We start from the raw sequence: 26,476 nt of genomic DNA on the forward strand, positions 1-26,476 counted from the left end.
TGCGCTTGCTGCCTTTTAGTAATATCTATATCCCCCACCACCACGACACATTTTACATTTTACATTTGACTTTTCTTTTCCTCTTTTTTTCTCTTTCTCTTTTTTATTTATTTTTTCCTCTAACGCGAGTTAGACGGAAGACGACGAGTATTTAATACGCGTAGTATGTAACCGGGCAAATAATCATACGAAGTATTGAATTTCCTCATAATTTTAAAGCGAATAATAATCATTAACACCAATCGAATCTGCGAAAGGTGAGTTGTTGAATAAAAAACATTTTACAAAACTGTCCGTCGTCTTTCGAACGTTTCGTTTATTTTTCTTCTTTTTATATTGTTTTATTTTCTATTATATTTTATTCTTTCTCGAAAAAAAAAAACAAAAACAAAACAAAATGTATTTTCATTCTATTTCCCCTTTTTTACCAATCTTTATTCGAATAATTTGTTCTTCTTATTATAATTTTTCACAATATAAAAACTAAGAATTTAAACAGAAATGACGTTGTTATTAATAACCTGGAGGGTTTTTTTTTATTTTCTTTTTTAAATATATTCTCCGATGTTGTTTACCTCGCAACGAAAAAATTTCTCTCGATATGAGACTATATTAAAGATGAACAAAATATATAAACAATAACAATATATAAAGTATTATATTAATTAAACAAAATATTGGATATTTATTGGAAAAATTATAGAATCTTGTACCATTGTTTTTCTTATTTAGTATTACTATTAATCCTACTTGTAAATCCTAATACGATTTTAATATTTATATTATATGGATTATATATACATATGTATAATATAATTACTATAATAATGCATAAACTAATATAATGTATGTACAAATGTATAGATTATGTATAGATATATGCAAGAATAAAAATAATTAACACAATGGGATAAAAATGATTTAAATGAAATTACGAAATAAATATATATATATATATATATATATATTTATAAATAAATAAATGTGTATAATATATACATATACATATACATATATATATACGTATATATAAGTACGTCATGATCTACGATGATAACTTAATTCATTATTTTCTTTTAACACAATTGTAACGCGAATTAATCAACGTTACGTATTTTTCATTGTAAAATTATCTTTACGTTTTATAAATGACATTGTCTTTTTGTTTTTTTTTAAACGCCTATCAGAAAGAATTGCGATAACTTAAACGAATGCATATGACTAACAAATAGTGCATTGTGCATAATGTATACAAATTGTTACGATGCAAATATAAATTTTTCTTTGCTAATACAATTGATAGTTCCTGTTTTATTTCTTTTTTATTTTTTTTTCGTTCAATCCACAAATTCGTTGCATTCTCAATGGGTTATTTGTTTTATTTTTTCACCGAAGACACACAAAGTCACGTTTTTTCGTATTATCTTCACCTTCTTCTTCTTCTTTTAATCTTTTAATCGAGAGTTTCTTTCCCCGTTCGTGGTAATACGAATGACAAAAAGCCGCATACTGTAAAATTAATAGTAATCGTTAAATGTGTAACGTGTATTACGTACGATGCCACAGAAAAAAACCAAATCATTTAATTTAACGAGTCTACGAAAGGCCTTCACGAATAAATGTCCAAAAAAAAAACAAAAGAATGATATTTCACATTCTTACGAATATTTTCTTGGATGGTTGTTTTTTTATTCTTTTTTTTATTATATGTCAATTTTAACATTTCGTATTTACGTATATAGAGTCAAATAATTTAAACAATATTTGTGAATATTCTTTTTCATATACGTTTGCGTGCACGTGGCATGCACGATATCTATCTTAAAATGTTAAATAATAATAATAATAATAATAATATATAATATATTTAAAAAAAAACTTACGAAACAAGAATGCGGCGAATATCACTATAGGTACGATGCAAGCTAAATCAATTAAATAACCGAATATTAAGTTTCCAACTAAGGCACCTAATCGACCCATTGTTAGAGATAACGCTGCTGCCATTACCCTAATACAGAAAAAGAAGACAAAAATAAACAACAAAATAATTATATATCCATTTCGATAACAAAAAAATGGATTTTACAAAACATATTATTTATGTATATTATCGTGTGTTAAATAATAATCAAAATTTGATTATATTTTATTATTCAACACAATATTATAATATCAAATGAAATTTATTCGAATATCATTTACACGTTTAAGAAATAATCGATGATATACGTTTACCTAACACCGTATAATTTCAGAAATCACATACTTGAATAATAAATAACATAAGATATTACATTCGTTTGATATTTCATATTTTCATCGTTTGCGTTAGATAGGAAGAGAAATTTAAATAATAAAATCGTGTATAAACACGAGATGCAAATTTGGCGTAGTAAAATATTATCAGATCTAACTGAATAAAAGAAAAATAAGGAAAAAAAATATACTTTTTATAATACGCTTTTCGTCCCACTAATTGTAAAATGGTTATAAATCATAACGGGCTTTATGTATATACATATATATATATATATATATATTCAGATAAATAAATTATAATGGCGTCGTGTTTAGTGACGTTTGCTTACCTGAGATTCGTCGGGAACATGTCAACGATTATGCAGTAAACCAAAGAGATGCCTAATGACGTCAAAGCTTCAAATATGCACGATAATATTAGATTTTGCGTTGAGTTTATGACGAAATAAAAACCAACGGTTACTGCACCGGAGACGAGCAACGATAAGACTGCAATAAATATCAATTTGTTTATTGTTATTAATCCTATCACTTTTTGTTTCTTCTCTAACGTAAATGACGGAACTTTATTAATCTTTCAATTCAAATGAATTACAATTTTTATCCGATTTTTTTCATCAACTTTTTACAAACAACATTATTTAATGATAAAAATAGAAAGAGAAAGAATATATTTTCCATTTTTAATATATAAATTAAGAAACTCGACAACAAATTATATATAAACATTTTATAAGTTAATATCTATAATAAATAATCGTAACTGTATAAAATATGAGACAAATGATATTTCCTAGATTAAGTAGGGGGGGGGGGGGAGTGGGATTATTATTCATTTTATCTTCGAAGTACTTACTTAAGAAAAATTTCGCTCCCAATTTGTGTACGAAAATTGGTAATATGATGGAACCAGGTATGCAAGCGAGTCCGAGATAAACTGTATGCAAATAAACATTCAAACCAATGACCGTATCGCATCCATAAGGATCCGAATTGGTTGAATTATCCGACAATGATGATACTATGCAAACAGATGTAGTCTGACCAGGATTATCGTGTTCGAATTCTTCGAATCTAAATAATGATAAATCCATTAAACAACAAAATTCAATGAAAATTCTTAACGCGATAAATGAATGATTTATATTAAGTGTATATTAACCTAGTAAATAATTCTGGAAACCAGACCATAAGAGTATAATAACTACTGGTAAGACCGAATTGTATGGCACAGGCAAGCAAAGTATTACGAAGATAAGGTGGTTTGTAAAGTGACATTGTTAATTCCCAAACTTCCGAAAAAAGTACTTTCAAATCTTTTTTCTTGTGAAGTTTCAATGATCTTGTACTCTTGTCCTTGGAATTAGATTTCTCTTGCAAACACTTTACCTGTAACGATAATAACCAACGAAAGAAGATAAGAGAACGTGATTAGGAAAATAACTGTAAAATAATAAGCGTCGATGAAGTATAATAATCCAATTACCGGATAAGTTTCTGGATCTTGACCAGTATTTTGCGCATAAATCCATTTGAATACTTCCAAGGCAGCCTCGGGTTCACCGCACTCGAGTAAAAATTTCGGGCTTTCTGGGAAAGCAAAAAGCCATAATCCCAGGACGATTGATGGTAGGGCACATAGGGCAACGAAGAGATTCCATGATTTGAAGTGAAACACTTCGGATTCGTACCTCAGATCTAACGGTACGATTAACCATGCGATAACTATAAACAATATATTTTTTTTTTTATTTTGTACACATATTCCTTCTCTGTTGTAATACAAAATTATATCAAACGGTATGAGAAATCGTTTGAACTTACGTGGCAATAATATTACACCGACCGTCCAAAACATTTCCATCAAACATAGACACCTTTCGCGATATTTCGTAGGTTGAAATTCACCTAAATATGGGAAACAAATTCCCATAGCTCCTGTTACCCTGTGTTTTTCAATCAATACGAAATAAATATAATATACGTTGAAGAATACTTTAATAATTTAATATGTGTTTTAATGTGTGTGCGTAAATAATTATTATTATCATCATACAAAAGAAAAATATTAAATTTGTTGTATTAAATATGTAATATTATATTATTATATTAAATATTTTCTTTTTGTTCGCACAGTGTTGAATTATTTTGTTAAATTAATTCTTCAAAAAATACTACGCCGACCCCATAAAAACATATATTTGACTGCGTTAACGTGCAATCATTAAATTATTAACATAGAACAGGAAAAATATTTGTACTTACGCGAATCCATTGAAAAACCTGAAGATTAGAAATACCCAAAAGTATTGGACGAATGACGAAATGACCCCAACTATTCCGTCCATTAACAAGGTTGCTATCAATACTACTTTTCTACCTTTGGTATCAGCCAGGCATCCCCATATATATGACCCAACTACCATACCTACATGGAATGAATGAGTGAATGAATGAATGAACGAATAAAGAAAAATGTGTTCAATAAAATAATCTATTTTGATTGATATTCTTCTATCAATATATTTATTTTTTTAATTATATAATTTTACCCAACATCGGTGATGCAGTTAACCATCCTTTTGCAGTGGAATCCATTTCCAGGTCGCATTGTGCGGCAGGTAAAACGAAAGAAAGAATTGTAACGCCTATGGCAGTATCCATGTAAATTAGCCCGCATATTGCCAACAGCATGTAATGAAACTTTCCAAATCCTATTTTGAATGATTTAAACGTAATTAAATAAAAAACGATAAGTTTCCTTATGCATATACAATATTATGTGTGTGTGTGTTTTTTTTTATGCAACACATTACAGATTAGTATAATTTTATTTTGCAATAAATATTAATAAGAATAATTGCTTGTGATATATTCGTTCGTTAGTTTGTAACGCAACCATAATTGCGTGTTTTTATGCAACACATTATAGATTAGTATATAACGTTAATAATAATTGTGTTTGATATTCGTTCGTAATTCAACACGATGTTATAAATCTATCTAATAAGCGAGAACAAGTTTGTTTTTTTTAAACATTAAATCTTACCATTTGAGATAATTATGATTGATATACTTTATAATATTGTTACACACACACACACACGTTTGACATGATTATAATTATTATTGTGAAATAATTTATTGTAAGTTATGTTTTTCGAATATATTCTTTGAATTAAAAATAATTGAAGAATTATTGTAACATTGGCGGGATGATTTGATAAGAGAGTACACGTTTTGTTTTTTTTTAAATAATTAACAACGAATTGTTACCTGTTACGGTGATTGCATGCTCGAAGTCGACACCTCCGTCTTCCAAGAAATCGAGCCCTATAAAAAAATAATAGAAAAAAAAAAAACACATACGAATAAGATAAATTGAAATGTTGTCTCATAAAATATCGAATTTTTTCTTTTTTGCAATAATAAGAAAAAATATTGGTACATTTATAATACATATATTGTCCAAATAGTTTACTCGATATATTTCTTTGCAATTAAATCTACCATAAGCGTGTTATGTAATTTAAAAAAAATAATAAAACAAAATAAGATAAAATAATACAAATTATTAACGAAATAAAAAAAAATATTTTCTCGACTCTAAATCCAATTGATTAAAATTTCTTTCTAAATTAACAAAATACGTATATTAATAAAAATATAATATACTAATAGTATCGATATAAAGTTAAGGTTTAAATTTATCTCATACGAAACGTATTCATCTGTAGTTTGTAAAAAACAAAAAAAGAAAAATAAAACAAAATCAGATAAAATAATACAATTCTTAACGAAATAAAAGAAAATATTTTTAAAAATTTCATTCTACACCAACAAAATACGTATATTAATAAAAATATAATACACTAATAGTAAACGATATAAAGTTAAGGGTTAAATTTTAAACCCCTATATAGAAAACGTACCCATGATCGTTCGTGGTAATGGGAAGAAAATTCAAATAGGATGAAAAAAGTATCCTCGTCAGTTTCGGTGGTGCGGTGGTGGTGGTGGTGGTGGTAGTGGTTGTGGTGGTGGTTGTGAATGCTACAACGAAGGATTCTTTTGTCGAGGGTGTCCTACAGGTAACTACGATGATGCACTGACGCTTTCCGGTACGTGTACCACGGTTTTGTCCTCTGCCGTAAAGGCTGCACGCTACGCTCATTGGTGAACACTCGGTGGTATCTGATCGTCGTCTTTATCGCTTATGCGAATTTGACGATTGTTCCCTCGAGCCGAAATAGAGAGAGAGATAGAGAGAGAGATAGAGAGAGAGAGACTATTATTCTCCCGATGTTTCTTCACGTCACTTATTGCTATACACTTGTTTTATTTCTTTTTTTTTTTTTATTTATAACCCAACCAGGTGATATTATTATTATATTTTCTTCTTCGATTTCAATTTCCTAAGAAGCAAAAAAGAAGAGGAAAAAAAAAATTAAAATCCCATCTTGTTGAATAGTTTGATTTTTTTTTTCTTTCCAACTTTTCATCAACTACCAATTACTATACTCGTTAATAAAAATAAATTATTTTCGAGAATAAAAAAATATAATGTCAAAGGGATCCGATCTTGCAACTTGGTCTAATCGACGAATGAATTACTACTGGACAAAAATCTGATTTACCTGTTACTTTTTGTTTTTTGATTTTTGTTTTTTTTTCTTCTTTCGATTTTTTCGGTTACGTATCTCTCTAAACCAATCCGGTAGCCACTATTCTCCTGGATGAGATAAGATATTGTTACCCCTTCCCTAAAAACAATCCATCTTCTTTGCTTTCTTTCTCACTCACTCACTCTCTCAGTTTCTCTCTCTCTCTCTCTCTCTCTTTCTGTTCTTTTCTTTTTCTTTTTCTTTTTGATCGTCATTGCCACGAGAAGAAAAAAAAAAGAAGGGAAAACCTGACACTTTAATACGTCCAATAATTTTTGACGGATAAAACGAACACGCGTGTATGCGTGTGCGTGTGCGTGTGCGTGTGCGCGAGAGAATGATCCAGATTTTTGAAGGAAAACCTTAACCGAGAATTTTCATCGTTTAATTGATTCTCGATCACGTGATCGTAAATGATTTTACAACAAAAACATCCAACGTTAAGTACGTTTATTTTTAATATGTAAATTTGATTTTTTTTTTATCAATTTTTCTCGGATTATTCCAATGGGATAAAAAAAGAAAAAGAATTGATATTACAGTTTTTTAATTTTTGTTGTATTATATATATATATTTTTTTTTCCTTTTTCTTTTTTTTTTGTTTGTCTCAGAAGAAATTATAATTTTCTAAGAAGACAATGGTTATTTCTTTCACGTACGTATGATGAATCACGTAATAATGCACGAGGTGCTTATAAGATTACCTGATATTATTCAAATTCCCTTTTTTTTTGTTTTCTTTTTTTTTTAATTATTAAGATTTCGAGAAAGATCTTTTTCGCTTACGATCCAGCAGTTGAAGAAAAAAAAAAAAAAAAAAAAAAAAACAGAAAAAAACGAAAATAATTTTCTGCACTTTTTGAAGTTATTTTTTTTCAGTCATAAGAATACGAAAGTCATACAGACAACATAATCCATTTGTTTGAATATCTTTAATTGACGAAAGATAACAACACAACCGCGTTTCTTCTTGTTCTATCGAAAAGCAAGGATACGTCATCGTTGGTATGTCACCTTTTTTATTTTTTTTCTTTTCTTTTTTTTTTTATGACTTCTTTTTGATATACGTCAGAAAATAAATATCATCTTGTACTATTAAGTCATTTTGATAACGGAACGGGATCTTCTTCTTCTTCTTCTTCTTCTTCTTCTTCATCATCATCATCTTATTCGAGTAAAAAGGAGGCGAAGGTGACGTTGTTTCTTTTCTCATATTTGCTCGTGACGATCATTGTAAATAGATTTACGAGAAGAGAAAAGAAAAAACAAAATATATATATGTATATCAATGTTTCTACGAATGAGATTTGATTTCGAAAAAGGATTAATTTAGTTTAACCAACATTCCTGTATTGTCATCAATCGTAAGTTTTCTCGAAAAGAAATTTGATATATTTAACTCGTTAAGAATTAATTTATAATATTTTATATTGTTTTTCTCTTATTCTTTATTAATTTTTATTTTTTTTTTTATAAAACAACCGAATTATAATTAATAATATTAATAATAATAATATTTTATTATTAATTATTATTTATATTATTATTATTATTAATTTATAATAATATTTAGGAAGAATAAATTATGTTTTTTTTATTTTTTTTTTACTACATCCAAATTCAATAAACATTAAACGTATTTGAATTGATCATTCGAGTTTCGTAAAGTATATAACAAATAAAAAAAAAATGAATTTAATAAGAAATATTTCGAAGAAGCATAATACAATCTAAGGTGTTACACAATCCCGTAGAAATAATTTGTAAATATAATTAAATTTAAAATTGATTTGATTTCGCGTAACCTTGCGATATATTTGATCGAGTGTGTTGTTAAAAAAAAAAAAAAAAAAAAAGAAGGAAAGAAAAGTAGAAACCAATCTAAAAGGTTTCCGACCATATCTTCGATCTAGACTGTTTTAAATTAATCGTCACTTAAGATCATATTTGCTGACTGAATCATCCTATTTAAACGCAAACATATTTATCATTTATAACGATCGTACTATGTTACTCAAAATGTTTAACCACCTAAGTGTTTTTAGATATTTTAGATCTATCTAGAATAAAAATGTGTTATAAGCGTTATATATTTATCTGATATACAATATAAATATAAGTTTGTTTTGAATCAATAGGAAAATAACACTAAACTGTAACATGATACAGTTTTAGACAAAATCCTATCTTTATTATCGTGATTCCAAACAAATGAATTAGTCAACGAATAAAATATTTCTTTTTCTACGTTTTTCTATCGATATTATCTTTTTCGAAATTAACAAACGTCGCGAAATATTAAAACGAAAAACGACCACAGGGGCCTCCAGTTGATTCGGTTCTTGAATTTTGTCTACGTTAATTTCTTTCTGTATAATTAATTATTCGATATTAAAAACAAAAAATATATATTAATATATAATTTGATTCTTTCTTATTTTTTTTGCATAAATTGTGAAGTGAACATTTTTCTCAATAAAATACGTATCGAAATTAATATTACAAAACAACATTTGTTTCGACCAAATGAAAATGTGTCAAATTATTTTCATACCAGAACTCTTATATAATAATTATATTTATTAATCATAAAATATATTATATATATATTACAGTAATGTGTGTTGATTATAATACAAATTATAATTTTAACTGGATATATATTTATATACGTGAAAAAAAAGTTTGTTTAATTGGCAAAGTGGACAATACCAAAAATTAATCCGAATAAACAATTGACATGAGTCCGAAATAAACAATTCGAATGTGTAAAAATTAGAATAAATTCATTACCGGCATCTTATTTGAGAATCAATTTATTTTTCACTTTGCTTCGTAGAAAATTTATTATCGATCTATTTCACAAGTCATTAAATTATATAAAAAATAAATATTAATATATATTAACAAATGAATAAAAATTCGTGATTACCTAATCTTATTAAATGACTGACGATGAATGAAAAAGCCAAACTAATCCAGGAAATAAAATGTTATATAGCTTCATTATCCTCAAATGGATTAGAAAGTCAACAAGGAGTATTAACTTTTTATCTAATAAAAATTGAAAACAATTGAATATAAGAATTGTTATTGTGGCATAGTACGCATCGTAGTAAATAGATAATTAAACAAATTTCAAATGATTGTATAACCGATATAATACAATGCGTCTTCGAAATAATTTCAAATGTATTAACTATCTTGAAAACAATCAAATATTTTTTAATATTTCGATTTTTCCTGAGGAAAGTCATTATTTATTTATACGATTCGAAATGATTCTACGATAATAATAAATTCAAATCTATCGTCAAATTTGTTTCCTATCCTGACATCGGATTTTCTTGGCACACGATTTATAACAAAAAAAGAAAAAAAAAAAAAGAAAAAAATGAAAGAGGATCACTGCCAAACATTCGGTTCAAACATAATCGCCATTTTGCGTTCGTTCAATCATTCGATCACGAACCATTTTATAAACATTTGCGTTCCTTAACCTCCCCCCCCCACCACTCATACGATTATATCTTGTTTTTTCTTTTTCTAATAATATTTTTATAATTATCGGAAACCTACTGACAGACAATTGGTTTCAATTATTCCGTTGGGGTTGAAAATGAAATAAAATAAAAATAAAAATGATCGATTGTGTCAAGAATACGGTCAACGAACAACATTTGCAAAGTAGTTGTTGTTACTCGACACAGATGACATTTCTCAGCCGATAAATCCGTAAGTAATAATCCAAAACTGTTGGCATTATGCCAAGAGAGAATATAATGTCTCGAAATAATAAAAGTAGTCGTCCAATTACTCGAGCGACAATATTCGCTAAAAGAGATCCGACTACCATCTTCGTTATAATTTCCCTAGAGATTTTTTCCTACGTAATGGTAAAGAGAAAAAAAAGAAAAAGAAAAAGAAAAAGAAAAAGAAAAAGTAAGAAAGAAAAACGGGTGTACCGATAATTAATAATCGTCGGCCGTGAGAAAAATGAATCTCGTTTGAGGAAAAAGAAAAAAGAAAGAAAACAAAACAAAACAAAAAGGATCGAAATTATCGAATCCTCTTTAATTAAACAAAATCGATCATATATAAATATTATGAATGAAGTAATATAGAAATAAAGAATAAAGTAATGTAAAATAAAAATAAAATAAAATAAAAAATCGCGAATTAATCACCGTCACATCGACAACAACGGGAAGAGGGTGGTGGTAATGGTGATGGTGGTTTGTTTTAACAAAATGGCGAACATTTAATGTTAAATGTAATAATATCGACGAGAAATAATATATAATATATATACCTAAATGATATGTGTACATTTATCGTTTGTACGAAAACGTTAAATGAAATGGCAGGTTGGATACTGTATTTTCGATGCCAAAACTCGATGGCCAACTCGACACGAGACAACCAACAACAATAACAATAACAACAACAACAACAACAACACGACGACGACGACAACGACGACGGCAAACTTCTGACACTAAACGTTTAATTCGATCTAACGGGTAACCCTGAAACCGTTTACTCGTGGTGCGTTTCAATTCACATTTATAAAATAAATAATTATAACTGAGTCAAAAATTGTCTATCTGATGGTATGAGAGAAAGAGAGAGAGAAAGAGAGTGAGAATGATAGAAAGATCTTCGAACTTTGGTGGTACTATATCGTGATAGTATGTTTTTTTTGTTGTTCGCAAAGATTAGAACAAATGTATTATGGTCCCGTGTCTGGACGCCAATCGGATGGCACTGACGCTACTTCTTACCTATTCCTACCTTGTAACTACTTTCGGAAAGTTATGTATGCTAGTTTATATCGATATATGTGTATAGGTTAAGTGAGAATAAGTGTGTAGTCCCACATTGTAGGATTGCGTGCCAATGCGGTCTTAACCGGTCATTTCCGGATGTTTATTTTTTACATACACATTGGCTTAGTAGAAGATTTTGCGAAGGGGAAGCTTGTTGATCAACATCAAGGACAAATACGCTTGCCAAGAATATTAGGGACGACTTAAGCCAAAAGTTATTCTTCTGTTATTTTTTCTTTAATCTTTCCTTTACTTTTGTTTCCTTTTTCTGTTCAGCCATCTTTAAAAGTTGCAAGTCAGCCATCTTTGGAAACGAGTTTTAACGGTCTTCGTATTTTATTATTTAATATATCAGTTACTTATTTTATTTTATTTAGTTTTAGTTTTGTTTTTGTTTCTTTTTTTTTTTATACAGTATCATATATAAATATATATAACTCTTATTCGATTGGATAATATGAATTATTCGAAATGTACTTTCGTATTACTGGTATTTGTCAAATCTAATGGCAGAGTCTATGAAGTTATGTTAATTAAATTAGAATGTGTAATTCGCAGGGAAATGTTGAAAATTATGACGGTTACGAAACAATAAGGAACATTGTTTTAAAAGTTTGTTAAACGATGCTAAATAATTTCGTTAGTTTTGTAATATTGTAAAATGTATTTTCTTTTTTTTTCACGTAACTTCGTTCAAATTCTATTAACATCGGTTTCTAATTTCATGATTTCAAAGTTATACAATAATTTCCTTTTTGTATTTAACAATTATTTAAAACAGTATGGTGAATAATATAAAATTATATTATATAATAAATTTAATAGATTGAACGTTTATAGTGGTGGGAGTATTTCTTGCTTCGTTTGCACGAACGATTGAAAATAATTATATTACAAATATATAATAATAATAAATAATATATAACATTTTATATTTATTTTCAATAGTTTAACACATTACGTTTAAATAAAAATGAAATAATATCGCCGTACTATTATGCATAATTGCAGATTTATTTTTTACAAATAAACGTTCCCCATAATGAAATTCATTATCACGCTTTAAATTCTCTCTTGAAAATAACACAAAATAATACAAAATTTACTAATTGCGTGTTGTGTTTCTTTTACTTTTTATATTTTTTGTGCAGTAGTAGTGATTATTTCAAGATGGAATAATATTGTTGTTGTTACGATAACACAGTTTCGTAATTTTATTTTAATAATTGCGTATAGCAATAAATAATAAATGTTCCCATTTATTATTTCACGTTAACGAATAAAACGCGATAATGTTATTCTTATCGGAAGATTGGTTTTTAAACGAGCCTACCTTTTTTTAAAAGACTATAAGGTACGACGACAAAAATATACTACTGAGCGAGATAATATATGTGTCGCGTTATACTTTTGAAAATTTATACGTCGTCGAGAAGTAAACTAAAAATGATTACGTTGATTTTTATAAGACGCAATATAAGAACGCGTAATAATACATGTTTACTTACATACCTTACTTGTAACGTTGATGTACTACTACGTTTTTGACCTTATTAAATCAAGCAAACATTCTTACTATATCTACGATGGGAAATAGAACAAAATCTTCCATGACAAATAATGTTTTTAATCGAGTTTTTAAGAAAATACGACACACAAAGAAAGAAAGAAAGAATAGATATTAAAACTTTATTCTTTGCTTTGCTTTGCTTTGCTTTTTTTTCTTTTTTTTATTTTTTTTCCATTTTATTTAACTCTTTGAGAATATTTCTCAATGATCTCGAGTAGAAAAATATATATTCGTATTGCGAATATAATATTATATCTTCAGAATTCGATTTATCATTTTGATTTTTATTCCTTATTTATTATTTTTCGGTGTGAGGATGCTAAGTATACCGCATACTAAAAAAGAAAAATAGAAAAAGTAGAAAATTCCGATTAAATAATTATTAGCAAAATTTCGAATAAATACAAATTAAATATTATTATATTATTTAAATTAAATTATATATAATTTATATAATATAATATATATATATATATTATATTATATTATATAATTAAATAATATTCATACTCACTGAGAAGTTGAATTCCTACCAATACGATAAGAATCGTACAATGATTATCTATCAACAAACCAGTCATCAAGGTCCCGATCATTGCACCTAATCGACTAAAAAATGAAGCAAGACCAGCTGCGATTGATCTGAAAACAAAACAAGAAAAACAAAACAAAAAAAATAAAATAAGACAACACAATTTCACGATTATTATTATAATTATTATTATTATTATTATCATCTCTCGTAATTTTGTATTCTCTCTATCTATCTATCTATCTCTCTTTCTCATCCATTTATTATCTATCGTATCGAACGATCTGTGTGATCGATACTTATCGATCGATTAACAAAAACATCCATAAGTTTACAATGGAAGTGTATATGCGTGTTCGTTAATCGTGAAATTTCATTTAACAATCGAATTTGATTTTTCTTTCGACAAGCATGATCGATTAGGTTTAAAGCAAGATAATAATATTCTATAATAATTCTATAAATAAACGTACGAGTCTCGAGAGTTAGAAAGAAAAGAACAAATTTATGACCCGTAATTGTATTTTATATATATATATATAGATATAATATTTATATCTGTTGATAAAGATCTCGTGATATAAATCAATGATTGGTAGACACTACATATATATATATGAAATTGTGAAAACAAAAATTTCATGCATCAAACATGCCATACGATATGCACAACGAATTACGTCAGATTTATTCTTGTAAATAATTAAGAAAAAAATAAAGTATATGAATAATGAATCCTGTTTTATGATATATTTTGTAATATTCGTGAAATAATATTTCTCAACTGTAATACCTTAAGTGAGTTGGATAGAAGTCGATCAACATACAGGATACAACGCTAACGCAAATCGATGTAAAAGATTCGAATATACAGGATATAATCAAATTTTCGATAGATGTATTAACAAGGAAAATGCAGAACGATGAAAGACTTGCTATTACTGTACTGGTAACTAAAACAATAAAAACAATAAAGATAACTATACACATTAACGTAATAAATTATAATGAATTAACACTAAACGTACTGTTGTTTCATGTATCACAATATGACTCATTTTTACAAAGTCATAATGAATAATAACAAATATGCAATTCTAAACTTTTGACTCACTCCAAATAGAAGTGTAATTTATAAAAAAAAATTGTTGTAAAAAGTTTTTCAACCGGTCATGATACGTTTAATGTTAATATATTATATTCTAATGTTAAAAAAAGTCAAGAAATATTGATTTTTAATGAATTATTTTTGTTCTTTGTTTGAATTGAAAGAAGAAAAATATAATATCTTACTTAAAAAGAATTTATATCCTAAACGATTTATTAATAATGGTAACGTAAGACCAACAGGAACACCGGCTAATGCTAAAATAAATGCATATAAGAATACACTGTTTTGTATTGGTATATCGCAAGCATTCGGATCCATGTTTGATGCCTAAAAAAATAAAACAAAACAAAAGAGAGAAAAAAAGAAAAAAGGCAAATAAGAAGGAAACATATTTAATTTTGTTCGTTTTCCTTATCTTCTTTTTAAACTCACCGTTTGATTACTTTTTTCAAATGCGACAACGGTGCACACCGTGGCAGATTGATTAGGATAATGTTTATGAAATTCTGCGTATCTTTGAAAAAGATCGGGCAACCACAAAAGTAACATGTAATACGAACTCATTATTAAATATGTTGCAGAACACACTATAAATGTTCTATGCAAGTATGGCTTTCTTACTAGCATCAATGTTTGCATAAATGTATTCTTTAGTATTATCCTCAATGTTTTAGATGGAATTTTATCTTCCTTCTCGTTTATTCTTTCTCCTAAACGTAATACTAATTCTGATAACACCTGGTTGTTACTGTTCTTTAAATTCGTCTATTTAAATAATAAGAATGTTTTGTTTTGTTTTGTTTCTTTTTTTTTTTAAATTAGAAATCAACGAAAGCAACAATAATCACAACAAAAATAGAAAACATTTATTAATCCTTTGCATTCGATCATCACCACTACCACCCGCTTGATTCAACATTTTTTTCATACTTAAACGAAACAAATGAAAGTAATATTTATATATAATAAAAAATGTATCGTTAATATATTATCTAGTAAAAATTTAAAAAGTTTTCAATCGAGCACGTGGTGGTGGGTTGTAATAGAACGAAAAGTTCACGTGTTATGTTAAAAGAAGTTCAAAAAGTATTGCAAAGTTTGTTTCTAAACGAATAAAACTTGACGAGACGCACGTCGTCATTAAATTTTAACAATTAATATTGTTTTATAAAATACCACCACATTGAAAAAAAATCAACAACAACAACAACGTGTCCTTGTTTTTGAATTATACTCGATAGCATAGGATTAATTAAATTTCGTATTTAAATTTGAACGAAAATTCAACTGACCAAATATTCTTCCGACGGTTTCCCCGTATTTTCCGAATACATTTTAGCCAAAACGTTCAACATGTTAACAGTCTGTCCGATCTCGGCAAGATATTTCGGTGTTTCCGGTAAAAATATTAACCATATACCGATGAAAAATGGTGGCAAAGAACAAATCATGATGAACAAGTTCCACGAGTTAAATGTAAACACGTCTAATTTAATACCAATTTTAGAAGGTATCGTGACCCATGCTACGCCTGAAAAAAAAGAAAAACAAACAACCAAAAGAAAAATAAAAAGAAATAAAACCATTATAAAAACAGTGCAAGAATATTATGGTCGTACTTACACGCTACAATTACCATTCCCATAACCCATGACGTTTCCATCCAGGAGAGAAACGTATTTCGTTTAACAATCGGTTGAAATTCGGCGAGATAAGTATAGAGCACCGTTAATTGTCCACATATACTGAAAATTCATTAATGTTGATTCTGTATGTATGTGGCAAAAAAAAAATCACAATATATGCCGTAGAAACCGCATTGATGAATTTCGTCGACGATATGGTTTCTTATTTTCTTTGTTTTTTTTTGTTTTTTTGATCATACTAACGCCAAACCGCTGGTAAATTTAAAAAACACGAAGCCCCAATAAAATGGTACCAGAGATGCTAAAAATTCTGAACCACTGTGTAGAAAGAGGGATCCCAATAGAGATGTTCTTCGTCCTTTCATATCAGCAAAACAGCCCCAAAAATATGAACCAGATAACATACCTATGCATAATGATAATTTATTCATTTGTATCTTATCAAACAAAACAAACATTATAATGCAATTATTACGTAAACAGCTCAATTGCATACGTTTTATGTTTTACCTAGCATCGTAGATACGGTCAAGTGACCTTTGTCTTCCGTCGTCATCTTAAAATCGCATGCTGCTGCTGGTAAAATAAATCCATTGCTCAGCATACCGAATGCAGAATTCATACAGATAAGAGCAGTTATGGCTAAGACCTTGAAATTGAATTTTCCAAATCCTTAAATGATAAAATGATAATATATATATATGTAGGAAATATTATTTTTAACTCAGTTTAATTAATTGATCAGCTGTTTTATTCTTATTCATTTTAATTTTTGTCCTTGTTACTTTGTGTCAGTTAATTTTTGAAATTTCGTCAAATGATCTTCTAACGAAACTATTTCATTTATCATAGGAAATAATGATCAACGTTATCATGTTTATTTCTTGCAGTATTTTAATGAACTTGTTAATTAATTAAACGAAAAATTTCGATTAGATAAAACTTGTTTGACTAGATTTATATTGTAACGGTTTGTTATTTATTATCGTTTGTATGATTTTTTGTTTGTTTCAAGTGACTCGATTATTGTTAAAAAACGAAAAAAAAAATAATGGCAATTGTAATGAAAACACAATTGCAATTTTCCATTAGCCGGTTATCATTCTGTATTTCGTTTTAGAAAAAAACGTCATTCGATATTCGATGAATTCATTCAAATCAATGCAGAAATAAAATATATATATATATACACATAATCATTTTTAATTTAATACAATTGTATGATTTTCGATTAAATTTCGATATACATGTATTCAATAAACTTTGTTCCTGCACTCACAGTTTATCTGATAAGATATCATTATCATTAGAAAGGCAAAAAAAAAAAAAATAAAAGAAAAGAAAAGAAATAATTAAACACAAAACACGTATAAATTATAATATTAACGAATATGATCGAAAAAATAAAATATATTATATAATAATTTATAATACCTGTCTCGTCGAGAGCATTCTGCACTATCATTTCATCAATCTGCTGGATTTCTGCGAATAAAATGAAAATGATAATCAACACATTCAATAATAAAATATTATTATTCGACGAATAATTTTTTTTATCCAGAACGTGGAAAGTTTTTCTATTTCTTAAACCACCCCTAAAACCAACCCCCTTCTCAGACCCGTTTACACAACAATTTCTTACCTATTTGAAATTTAATTTTAGAAGGAGAATGTAACAAGGTATTTTTAATATCCACTTCCTCATTTTTTAACGACATTATTTTTCTCCCTTTTTTTTTATTTTCACAACCGATCGAGACGATTTTTAGTTTACTTTTTTTTTGTTTTTTCTTTTTTCTCTTGTAAAATTAATACAAGAGAAAATAATTTGACGTATTATTACGGAAATATATATTCTTCGAATATAAGATACGTCATAATATTTATTTGGATATAATATATATATATATATAAAAATTGATTAATATGTAGATACGAGTTGCTTTAACGATATCTCGTTGTTGTTGTTTTTCTAGTTTCTTTTTTCTTTTTTATTTCATATATACTATCACTGACACGACTTACGTTAGTTGAAACATCGCAAAATCATAAGACTGACTCGAATCTATTATAAGTCGGACCCGATCGTGACACTGTCGTGCTTTTGCGTAATCTATCATGTTACGTACAGTAATGGCACGTGACAACGTTTATCAGGACGTTCTACAAATAAATTCAGTTCAACAAAATCACATTGGAGTCAATCATCGAGAGAAGGCAATTGACTGACTTATTTTATTCAACCACAGATCTCGTAGCTCATTTATTTCTTCCCCCTGCCTCTCCTCCCCCTTCCGCCATCTTATTTCCTTCACTCTTCTATCACATTTATAAATTTTCTTTAATAATAAATAATATCATTCTCCCCCCTAATAATCGTTTCGCGAATAACAACAAATGAACAAATATTTCATTTAACATATTTCGTATTATCATAATATATTATATTATATGTTATAAAAAATATCAACACGTTATTATAATTAAAATATTGTGAAACGTTTTAAATGTAATTAACATAACGCGTATAATTTTATCTGAAAAGATAAAATTAATTAATTAAATATTTATTATTCATTACGAATATATATCAATGTTTGTTTATTGAGAGATAATAAAATTAACGTAATTAGACTCCACGTGATAATTATTATTATTATTATTATTATAATTAATTGATTTATTTATATCGTACGCGTAATAATATTATTTTGCGTTTAATGTTGTTAATGTTGGTAAAGGAAAAAAAAAATGAAAAAAAAAAGGAAATATGAAATATACTTTGTTATTATTTTAAAATATACATTTTAAACTGTTCCTACTCGAAGCAAACTACGATTACTACTGGCACGCAACGAAATGAGGAGGGGTGAGGTGGGGTGGGTGTCGTCGTTTTGCAATAGCTGCAGTTTTGCTATTTTTGTACTCAACTCGTGTCGAGTTTCTATTAAATAGAAACGACGCCGACTCTTTGCTGCATCCCGCGTTATTATGCGAGAAAGTGCATCGTCCTCTGGTATTTGTATCGATGCTTGTATCGAAAAACACGTCAATAATTTGTGATTGATTTTTCATTATGAAAAAGAAAAGAAAAAAAAAAAAAAGGAAAAAGAAAAATAAATAGAAGGAGAAAAAAATAAAACAACCCCTCCCCCTTCTCCTCCTCCTCCTCTTCGTTCTCGCATTGAAATGAATTCAAGCTCGATAACTGTCGTTTTAAACGTTCAACGTTGATATTACGTTTATGCGAATGCAAGACAATTCCGTTTATGCGAATCGATCGATGCATAAATGCGTTTGCATCTTCGCAAACATAAATAGTTTTATCTTTGTGTTAGTTGAAACCAATCGATTGGTTTTTAATCTCTGACGTGGGGTGATTGATTAACAGCTGAAGAAATAAATAAAGGATAATTCACTATCGTTATATCACGTTAACGTTACGACATAAAATCAAGATACGTGCATTATTAACAATGTATGTTTTATCAATTAAAAAACAATGCACGCGTTCTATAATAAAAGGAAAATTAATACGTCAATGTTAATGTTATTAGAAATAAATTAATGTGGGAATTATTGGTAAGGGAGAAAAAAAAAACAAAATTAAGGGTTGAAGAATCATTGATGATTAAAAAATTCAAATGTACGATTATATTTATTAATTGAAATTATTAAAGAGTAAAATCGTGAAACAATGTGAATGAATTATTCGAAATTTCGTGCAGTAGTTAAAATAATGATTATAATATATATTGCAATATAGAATTATATAATAATATAATATAGAATATATTGTAATATAGAAATAAGTAATATCTGGGAACTCGATGTGTAAAATCAAAATTAATTCAATATGATCGGAAAAAATTAGAAAAAAAATCTAAAAAAAAATGTATAAAACTCGATTATATAAAAAAAATATAATATCATCATTTTATAATTATGGTTGTGTGTAAAATAAATCACGGGGAAAATTTGGAGATATATTGGGAATAACAATATAATAATTATAATAAAGAAAATAAAACGAACACCAAGAGATAACAAAAGGAACTCGATGTGTAAAATCAAAATTAATTCAATATGATCGGAAAAAATTAGAAAAAAAATCTAAAAAAAATGTATAAAACCCGATTATATAAATAAAATATAATATCATCATTTTATACTTATGGTTGTGTGTAAAATAAATCAGAGAGAAAATTTGAAGATATATTGGGAATAACAATATAATAATTATAATAAAGAAAATAAAACGAAAACACGCCAAGAGATAACAAAAGGATTGTCAAAATTCTATGTAAAATTTGAGACGTTCATTATAATAAAGAAAATAAAACGAACACACCAAGAGATAACAAAAGGATTGTCAAAATTCCATGTAAAATTTGAGACGTTCAATTTTCACTCAAAAAAAAAAAATAATCGATTAATGAGAAGAAATTCTTTCAATGATAACTTACTTTCCTCCGATGTGAGAATCATCTTATATAAAGATCACAAATTATACAAGCAATTAATATACGTTGATTTTGAAAATATCATATCAATCAAAAAAAAGAAAGAAAAATAAAAAAGAAATCAATTAAAAGTATTTTAGCAGTATAAAAATATAATAAGATGAAAACTAATTGATTTTGTTTGTAAAAAAACCCTGCCAGATGGTCGAAACACGTTACTTTTTCGAAGAATACTAACTGAAGAGACCGACGATGATGATGATGTTCCTTCTAGTCTTTTTTTAAAATCTTGACGAGGAAAAAAAAACAAGTTGATAGATAAAAAGACAAAATAGGATAGAGAGAGATAGAGAGAGATAGAGAGAAAGCGAGAGAGAGAGAGATAGGAAGAGAGAAGATTTCAAGGAAAACAAGGAAAGTAATTTACGTTCTCCTTCTCATCTAGGAACATCCTCCTACTATCGGATCGATCGAAGAATGTCGTCGTGTCGTTTAAATCCCGCAGTAAAGGAGGTGTTTACTTTCTCTCGCACCTTGGCAAACGATAAACCAAAGAAAGACAGAAAAACTATTGAATTCCTTCCATCGTAAAATATAGTTACGAAGGAAGATTCTCATTCTCATTGTTGAAACGAACGAATGAACGAAAGAACGAACGAATGAAAGATGATTATCTGTGAACGTTAACAATTTTCAACCCCTTGGGTACGGATTTATTTGAGAAAATATTTGCATGTGGAACGGACATAATTTTTGCTTGCTCGAAGTAGAATGTGAAAGCAGTACATTTTACGTAAGAATTTAGTTATTTCTGAAATATTTTTGACTACTAATATGTTGTATTAAGATGTCTTCGAGTAATTAGAATTTGAAAAATGAAAATAAATTTAATAACAACAAAATAAAACTAAATGAAATAAATTCAAGCTATAACAAAAAACCAATTACTAATAATTATGCAGAGTGTGATATTTTTCAAAGCGAGTAGGTAAATGCAGTGCTACTTTTCATTTTTCGCACTGTCACGTAGTCTCTTTTCTAATATTATGCTTATAACAAACATGGCATCTTTTTCCAGGGTGTTGCTTGGACTTAGTTGACGAAATGTTCTCAGAAAAGTGTGCCCAATTTTTCGCTGCCGAACGAAATGGTGTATCGCTACTTAACGGACGTCCACGACGTCTATAATTTGGCAATGACAATTGCTCCAGCAATTTTTCGGCAATAGCTAAACGAAAGGAAGTAATGCCTGCTTTGGTTGTGCAGTTGATTTTCAGCTCCTAGGGGAAAAAAGTGAATGACGTGTCTCAGACGTCAAATGTACCCAAGGGTTTAAGCACATACACAAAGGTAAGAATTTTTTCAATTTCCGTTTATCGATTGGTAGTATCAATAATCGATCGATAATTATTATATTGTCAATGAATTATATAATTTTATAAGATTCGCGAAGAAAAAAATTGAGCCAGCCAGTAAACATCAATACTCCCTTTCATTTCCGTTTGTTAATTAGTAGTATTAATAATCGATCGATAATTATTATATTGTCAATAAATTATACAATTTTATAGGATTCGTGAAGAAAAAATTGAGCCACCCTATAAACATCAATACTCCCTTTCATTTCCGTTTATTAATTAGTAGTATTAATAATCGATCGATAATTATTATATTGTCAATGAATTATATAATTTTATAGGATTCGTGAAGAAAAAATTGAGCCACCTTTTAAATATCATACTCTCCTAGTATCATAGTATTAGGTTGTCCCATAAGTTATTTTCGCACCACTATGTATAATAACACATCATATCAAATCAATCTTAAACAATAAATATCATCTATTGAATTCGCATAAAAAAAAAAAAGAAAGCAAAAAACTTATGGGACAACCTAATAGTATAATAGTAATATTCGCATAATCAGTTGCCTCGAAAAATCTCAAATATAATAATTTGTCAAAAAGATTGAATCGTTTGAAATGAAATTTTGTAAATAATTACTGATAATTGTTTGACGAGTTTTGATTTGTAAATATTATTAAAAAAAAGACACATTCGAAGATTTATGAAAATAAAAAAAAAAAAAGAAAACAAGAGGAAAATAATTTAACAGCAGAACGAATAATGCATTGAATAAAATCAATCGTTCGAGATTTTATCTCGTAGCTTGTGTCTTGATCAGAAAAAATACTGTCTTCGAAGATTGAGACGCTAACGGAGGAAACTTTTTACGATAAACAACTGCAAATCGGATTTAAAGTAACGTGGTTATTTCCTTTTTTTTTCTTTTCTTTCTTTTATTGAAACTTTATTTATTTATCTATCCGTATATTTATCCATCCAATTTTCTCGTAAGATACAACATGCTGGATAATGCACGATTTTTAATTCCCTCGTTATAATAAATAATTCAAATCTATCTTTATTATTATTATTAGCTGGTTAAACACAGTGGTATATAAAAACTAACAGTAAGTAAACGATATCTCATAACGTGTTGTCTCGGTTACGAGCAATATAAAAGTGGGAACAAAAATATAAAGTAGCCTAATAATAAAACCATAGAAGTGGTAGAAGGCCGCGCTAATATCGTCATGTGCGTTATCACACCTACAACCAACAATTATATATTTCGTCGAATCGTTACGAATCAATATCGAATCGTTCGAAAACAATGCCAAATTGTATTTTTGTATGTTCAACATTTTGACATGTTCAACATTTTGACATGTTCAATATTTTGACATATTAAATATATGAAAGTAAATCTAAGGTATAGTCGAGTAAGTAAAAAATTGTATATCCCGTAATAATGAGGTAAAGTATCTTATCTCTGTGGAAATTCTCTTGCACGAACACACTGAAGTAATAATACCTTATAAAGATTTAAGGGCTTACATGAATTCTTTTTTCTTCTTTTGTTCTCTCTCTCTCTTTCTCTCTCTCTCCGTTTTTAATCAAAAATTTCTTCTTTTTTTTCCCTCTCACCTTAGATTTTTCCGATGTTACATAATTTCAAGAACATTTAATAAAATATGTTTCGAATAAGAATGATTAAAACAATCGTTAGAATGTGTTATTAAATATTTGGCAATATACTTAATAGATTCACTACGATTCCCGAAAAACTTTGTATTTTTGAGAAAAATTTTTATGATAATAATAAGTTGTCGACTTTAGATAAAGTGAACATACTATCATAAACAGACTTAAAATTAGACACACTAACTACACCCACAATTACACCTATTTGGTGGAAATTCAAAACAAAATTGTGAAATACGCAATGAAGAAATTAGCGTCAAGCACATACTAATAGATTGCCCCAAATATATTTATGAAAAAATAAGATACAGAATTCCAGAAGACTTGAAGATTGCTCTTTTCACTCAAGAAATATTATTAATCAAAATAGGTGTCTTAGGAAATTTGGACGAGTTAGAAATTCTTTTAGAATAACGTTTTATAAATGTCAAGTGTAGTTTATTAATAAGAATGTATGTCTTAGAAAAAATGTATAAAGACTCGTGAACGATAACGATCGAGGTAATTTAATTAATTTTGTATATAATATATATCAATAAGTCACATAATAAAAATTTTAGTTGCTGATGAAATCCCAATGAAAGGGACGAAACGTACAACAAGATCAAAATAACGTTCAAAAATAATTTCTAAGTCGTCCAAATTTCCTAAGACACCTATTTTAATAGTTTTATTTTCTGGACAGGATAAAAAACCAATTAAATATTATTAATTTTGTAAAAACAATCAATATATATAACACCTAATATAATTATGTATCGTAATACGTCGTTAATGACCTCGCTGTTGATGCTACTATAAACTGGTAACAAAAAATATACTTAACAATCTTACTTACTTGTTTTATCAAACGTCATTTTCTCAGAATAAAAATATCCCTCAAAAGACGAATATTATTATTTCTTTTTTTCTTATTGGGTTTTTGGGTTTTTTCTTTTTTCACGAAACTATAATGTGTTGCCTAAACGAATGTTATTTTTATACTGACGTTTGAATGTAAATATAGGTACATAAAAACAATTAACCTACTCCCTCCACTCTGCTCATTGAGTGTTTTATCTACTCTAGTGAATTCCATACGATCGTATATTATTTTATTTTAATTTCCCATGTTGAAGAAAGAGAAAAAAGAAAGAAAGAAAGAAAGAAAGAAAGAGAAAAAAGAAAAAGGAAGATATAACGAAAGAGAGAAATTTTCGCAATGTTCGAAGATACGAATTTTAACGAAGTAAATGATACATAATATATGTATACATATTTTATTTTTATTTTTATTTTATTATAATTTTATTTTTTATATATTATATATAATCTCTTATATTATTATTATATATATATATATATATGTATATTTAGAAAGTATTGGGGATACTTTTCTCAATTTTAATTAAAGTTAAAATATATATATAGAAAGAAAAAAATAAGATGCTATCTTTAAAATATATCAAACTGGCTTGTAATATGGAGCTTTCTGCCAAGGCCAACTACGCAACAAGACCTACTTCATAAGACTTCTTTCGACAGACAGCTATAGTTGAATCGATTCAATTTATCATCGAGCAACTTTCTCTCTCCCACTCTTTTTCTCTTTCTTATGAATTTTGTTATATTGCTTAAAAAATGAATTCATTTATTTCGTAATAAATATTTCAATAAAATACGAGAAAAAAAAAAAGAAAGAAAAATGTATTTTATCATCGAGCAAACGATGAAACGATTACTTATTTTCATACGGACACACGTTATACGAACACTTGTACGTACAAATGAAAATACCTGGTACATGAAAGAATATTAATCGAAACGAAAATGCGGATACATAATTTCCGGCAAGAGAGGAAATTATATTTACGTTCGATAATAAAGTCTCTTAACGAAGATCGTTAATAATGCTAGTTTCTTCCTAGGACATAGCTAGACTATTTCTAAATACACATAGTTTACAAATTATAAATACATACATACATACATACATACATTAAAATGTATACATATTATTATAGATTCATATATTATACTACAAAGTTTACTCTATAATAGAAAACAAATATTTGAAATCTTTGATAAATGATATTTCGATAAAAATTATCGATTAATTTTTCAACAAAAAATAAAAATAAAATAAAATAAAATACAACAACAACAACAATTTAACAACATTCCATCAACGAAATAAATCTTGTTTATATCAATTAGCAAAAGTTAAACTTGCGTTTCAAAGTCCGAACAAGGTGAGTTGTGTATCGTAAAGATGGAAGGGTGGTGGGAATGTTGGGTAAATCGGGGTAGGAAGAGAAAGAGGATAAGGGGGTTGGGGTGGGGGGTGAGGATGAGGGTAAGGGTAAGGG

At 27.8% G+C, this 26,476-nt stretch overlaps 2 protein-coding genes and 1 long non-coding RNA gene across 6 annotated transcripts; 1 reads left to right on the plus strand and 2 right to left on the minus strand.

Annotated features, from left to right (window-relative positions):
- Positions 1-1,335: 1,335 nt before the first annotated feature.
- Positions 1,336-11,691, minus strand: LOC122523864 (synaptic vesicle glycoprotein 2B-like). Its single transcript, XM_043645803.1, has 12 exons — positions 11,240-11,691; positions 6,195-6,677; positions 5,539-5,595; positions 4,815-4,976; positions 4,528-4,690; positions 4,087-4,208; positions 3,749-3,987; positions 3,425-3,651; positions 3,119-3,336; positions 2,592-2,751; positions 1,884-2,011; positions 1,336-1,509 (listed from the first exon to the last, which is right to left on the minus strand). The coding sequence occupies exons 2-12, from the start codon at positions 6,196-6,198 to the stop codon at positions 1,454-1,456; spliced, it is 1,536 nt and encodes a 511-aa protein (XP_043501738.1). The 5' UTR covers positions 6,199-6,677; positions 11,240-11,691; the 3' UTR covers positions 1,336-1,453.
- A 1,789-nt stretch (positions 11,692-13,480) lies between these two features.
- LOC122523867 (synaptic vesicle glycoprotein 2B-like) lies at positions 13,481-26,419 on the minus strand. 4 transcript variants are annotated; one of them, XM_043645808.1, is made up of 11 exons: positions 26,341-26,419; positions 18,050-18,100; positions 17,126-17,287; positions 16,859-17,021; positions 16,593-16,714; positions 16,262-16,500; positions 15,402-15,734; positions 15,152-15,296; positions 14,652-14,811; positions 13,841-13,968; positions 13,481-13,661 (listed from the first exon to the last, which is right to left on the minus strand). In XM_043645808.1, exons 2-11 carry the CDS (start codon positions 18,078-18,080, stop codon positions 13,618-13,620), a joined length of 1,527 nt encoding a protein of 508 aa, XP_043501743.1. In that variant the 5' UTR covers positions 18,081-18,100; positions 26,341-26,419; the 3' UTR covers positions 13,481-13,617. The 4 variants fall into 4 exon arrangements, with proteins under 4 accessions (XP_043501743.1, XP_043501742.1, XP_043501741.1 ...); XM_043645807.1 differs by lacking the exon at positions 26,341-26,419 and adding an exon at positions 21,085-21,134; XM_043645806.1 differs by lacking the exon at positions 26,341-26,419 and adding an exon at positions 18,261-18,408.
- Positions 21,490-23,128, plus strand: LOC122523870. The gene is made up of 3 exons (XR_006305398.1): positions 21,490-21,874; positions 22,160-22,431; positions 22,653-23,128. It is a non-coding gene; the product is annotated as an uncharacterized LOC122523870 (long non-coding RNA).
- Positions 26,420-26,476: the final 57 nt, after the last annotated feature.

This window comes from Polistes fuscatus, unplaced genomic scaffold (genome assembly GCF_010416935.1).
Source record: "Polistes fuscatus isolate 324 unplaced genomic scaffold, CU_Pfus_HIC Scaffold7, whole genome shotgun sequence".
Lineage (NCBI taxonomy): Eukaryota > Metazoa > Arthropoda > Insecta > Hymenoptera > Vespidae > Polistes > Polistes fuscatus.

Coding starts and splice junctions, on each gene's coding strand:
- LOC122523864 (XM_043645803.1), bottom strand. Junction 3,337..3,424: donor TTTCCAGAATTATTTACTAG/GTTAATATACAC, acceptor ATCATTATTTAG/ATTCGAAGAATTCGAACACG. Junction 2,012..2,591: donor ATGTTCCCGACGAATCTCAG/GTAAGCAAACGT, acceptor TTTCTGTATTAG/GGTAATGGCAGCAGCGTTAT.
- LOC122523867 (XM_043645806.1), bottom strand. CDS start 18,336: ATGTCGTTAAAAAATGAGGAAGTGGATATTAAAAATACCTTGTTACAT. Junction 16,501..16,592: donor GGGAATGGTAATTGTAGCGT/GTAAGTACGACC, acceptor CTTTTTTTTCAG/GCGTAGCATGGGTCACGATA. Junction 13,969..14,651: donor TTCTATCCAACTCACTTAAG/GTATTACAGTTG, acceptor TTTTGTTTTCAG/ATCAATCGCAGCTGGTCTTG.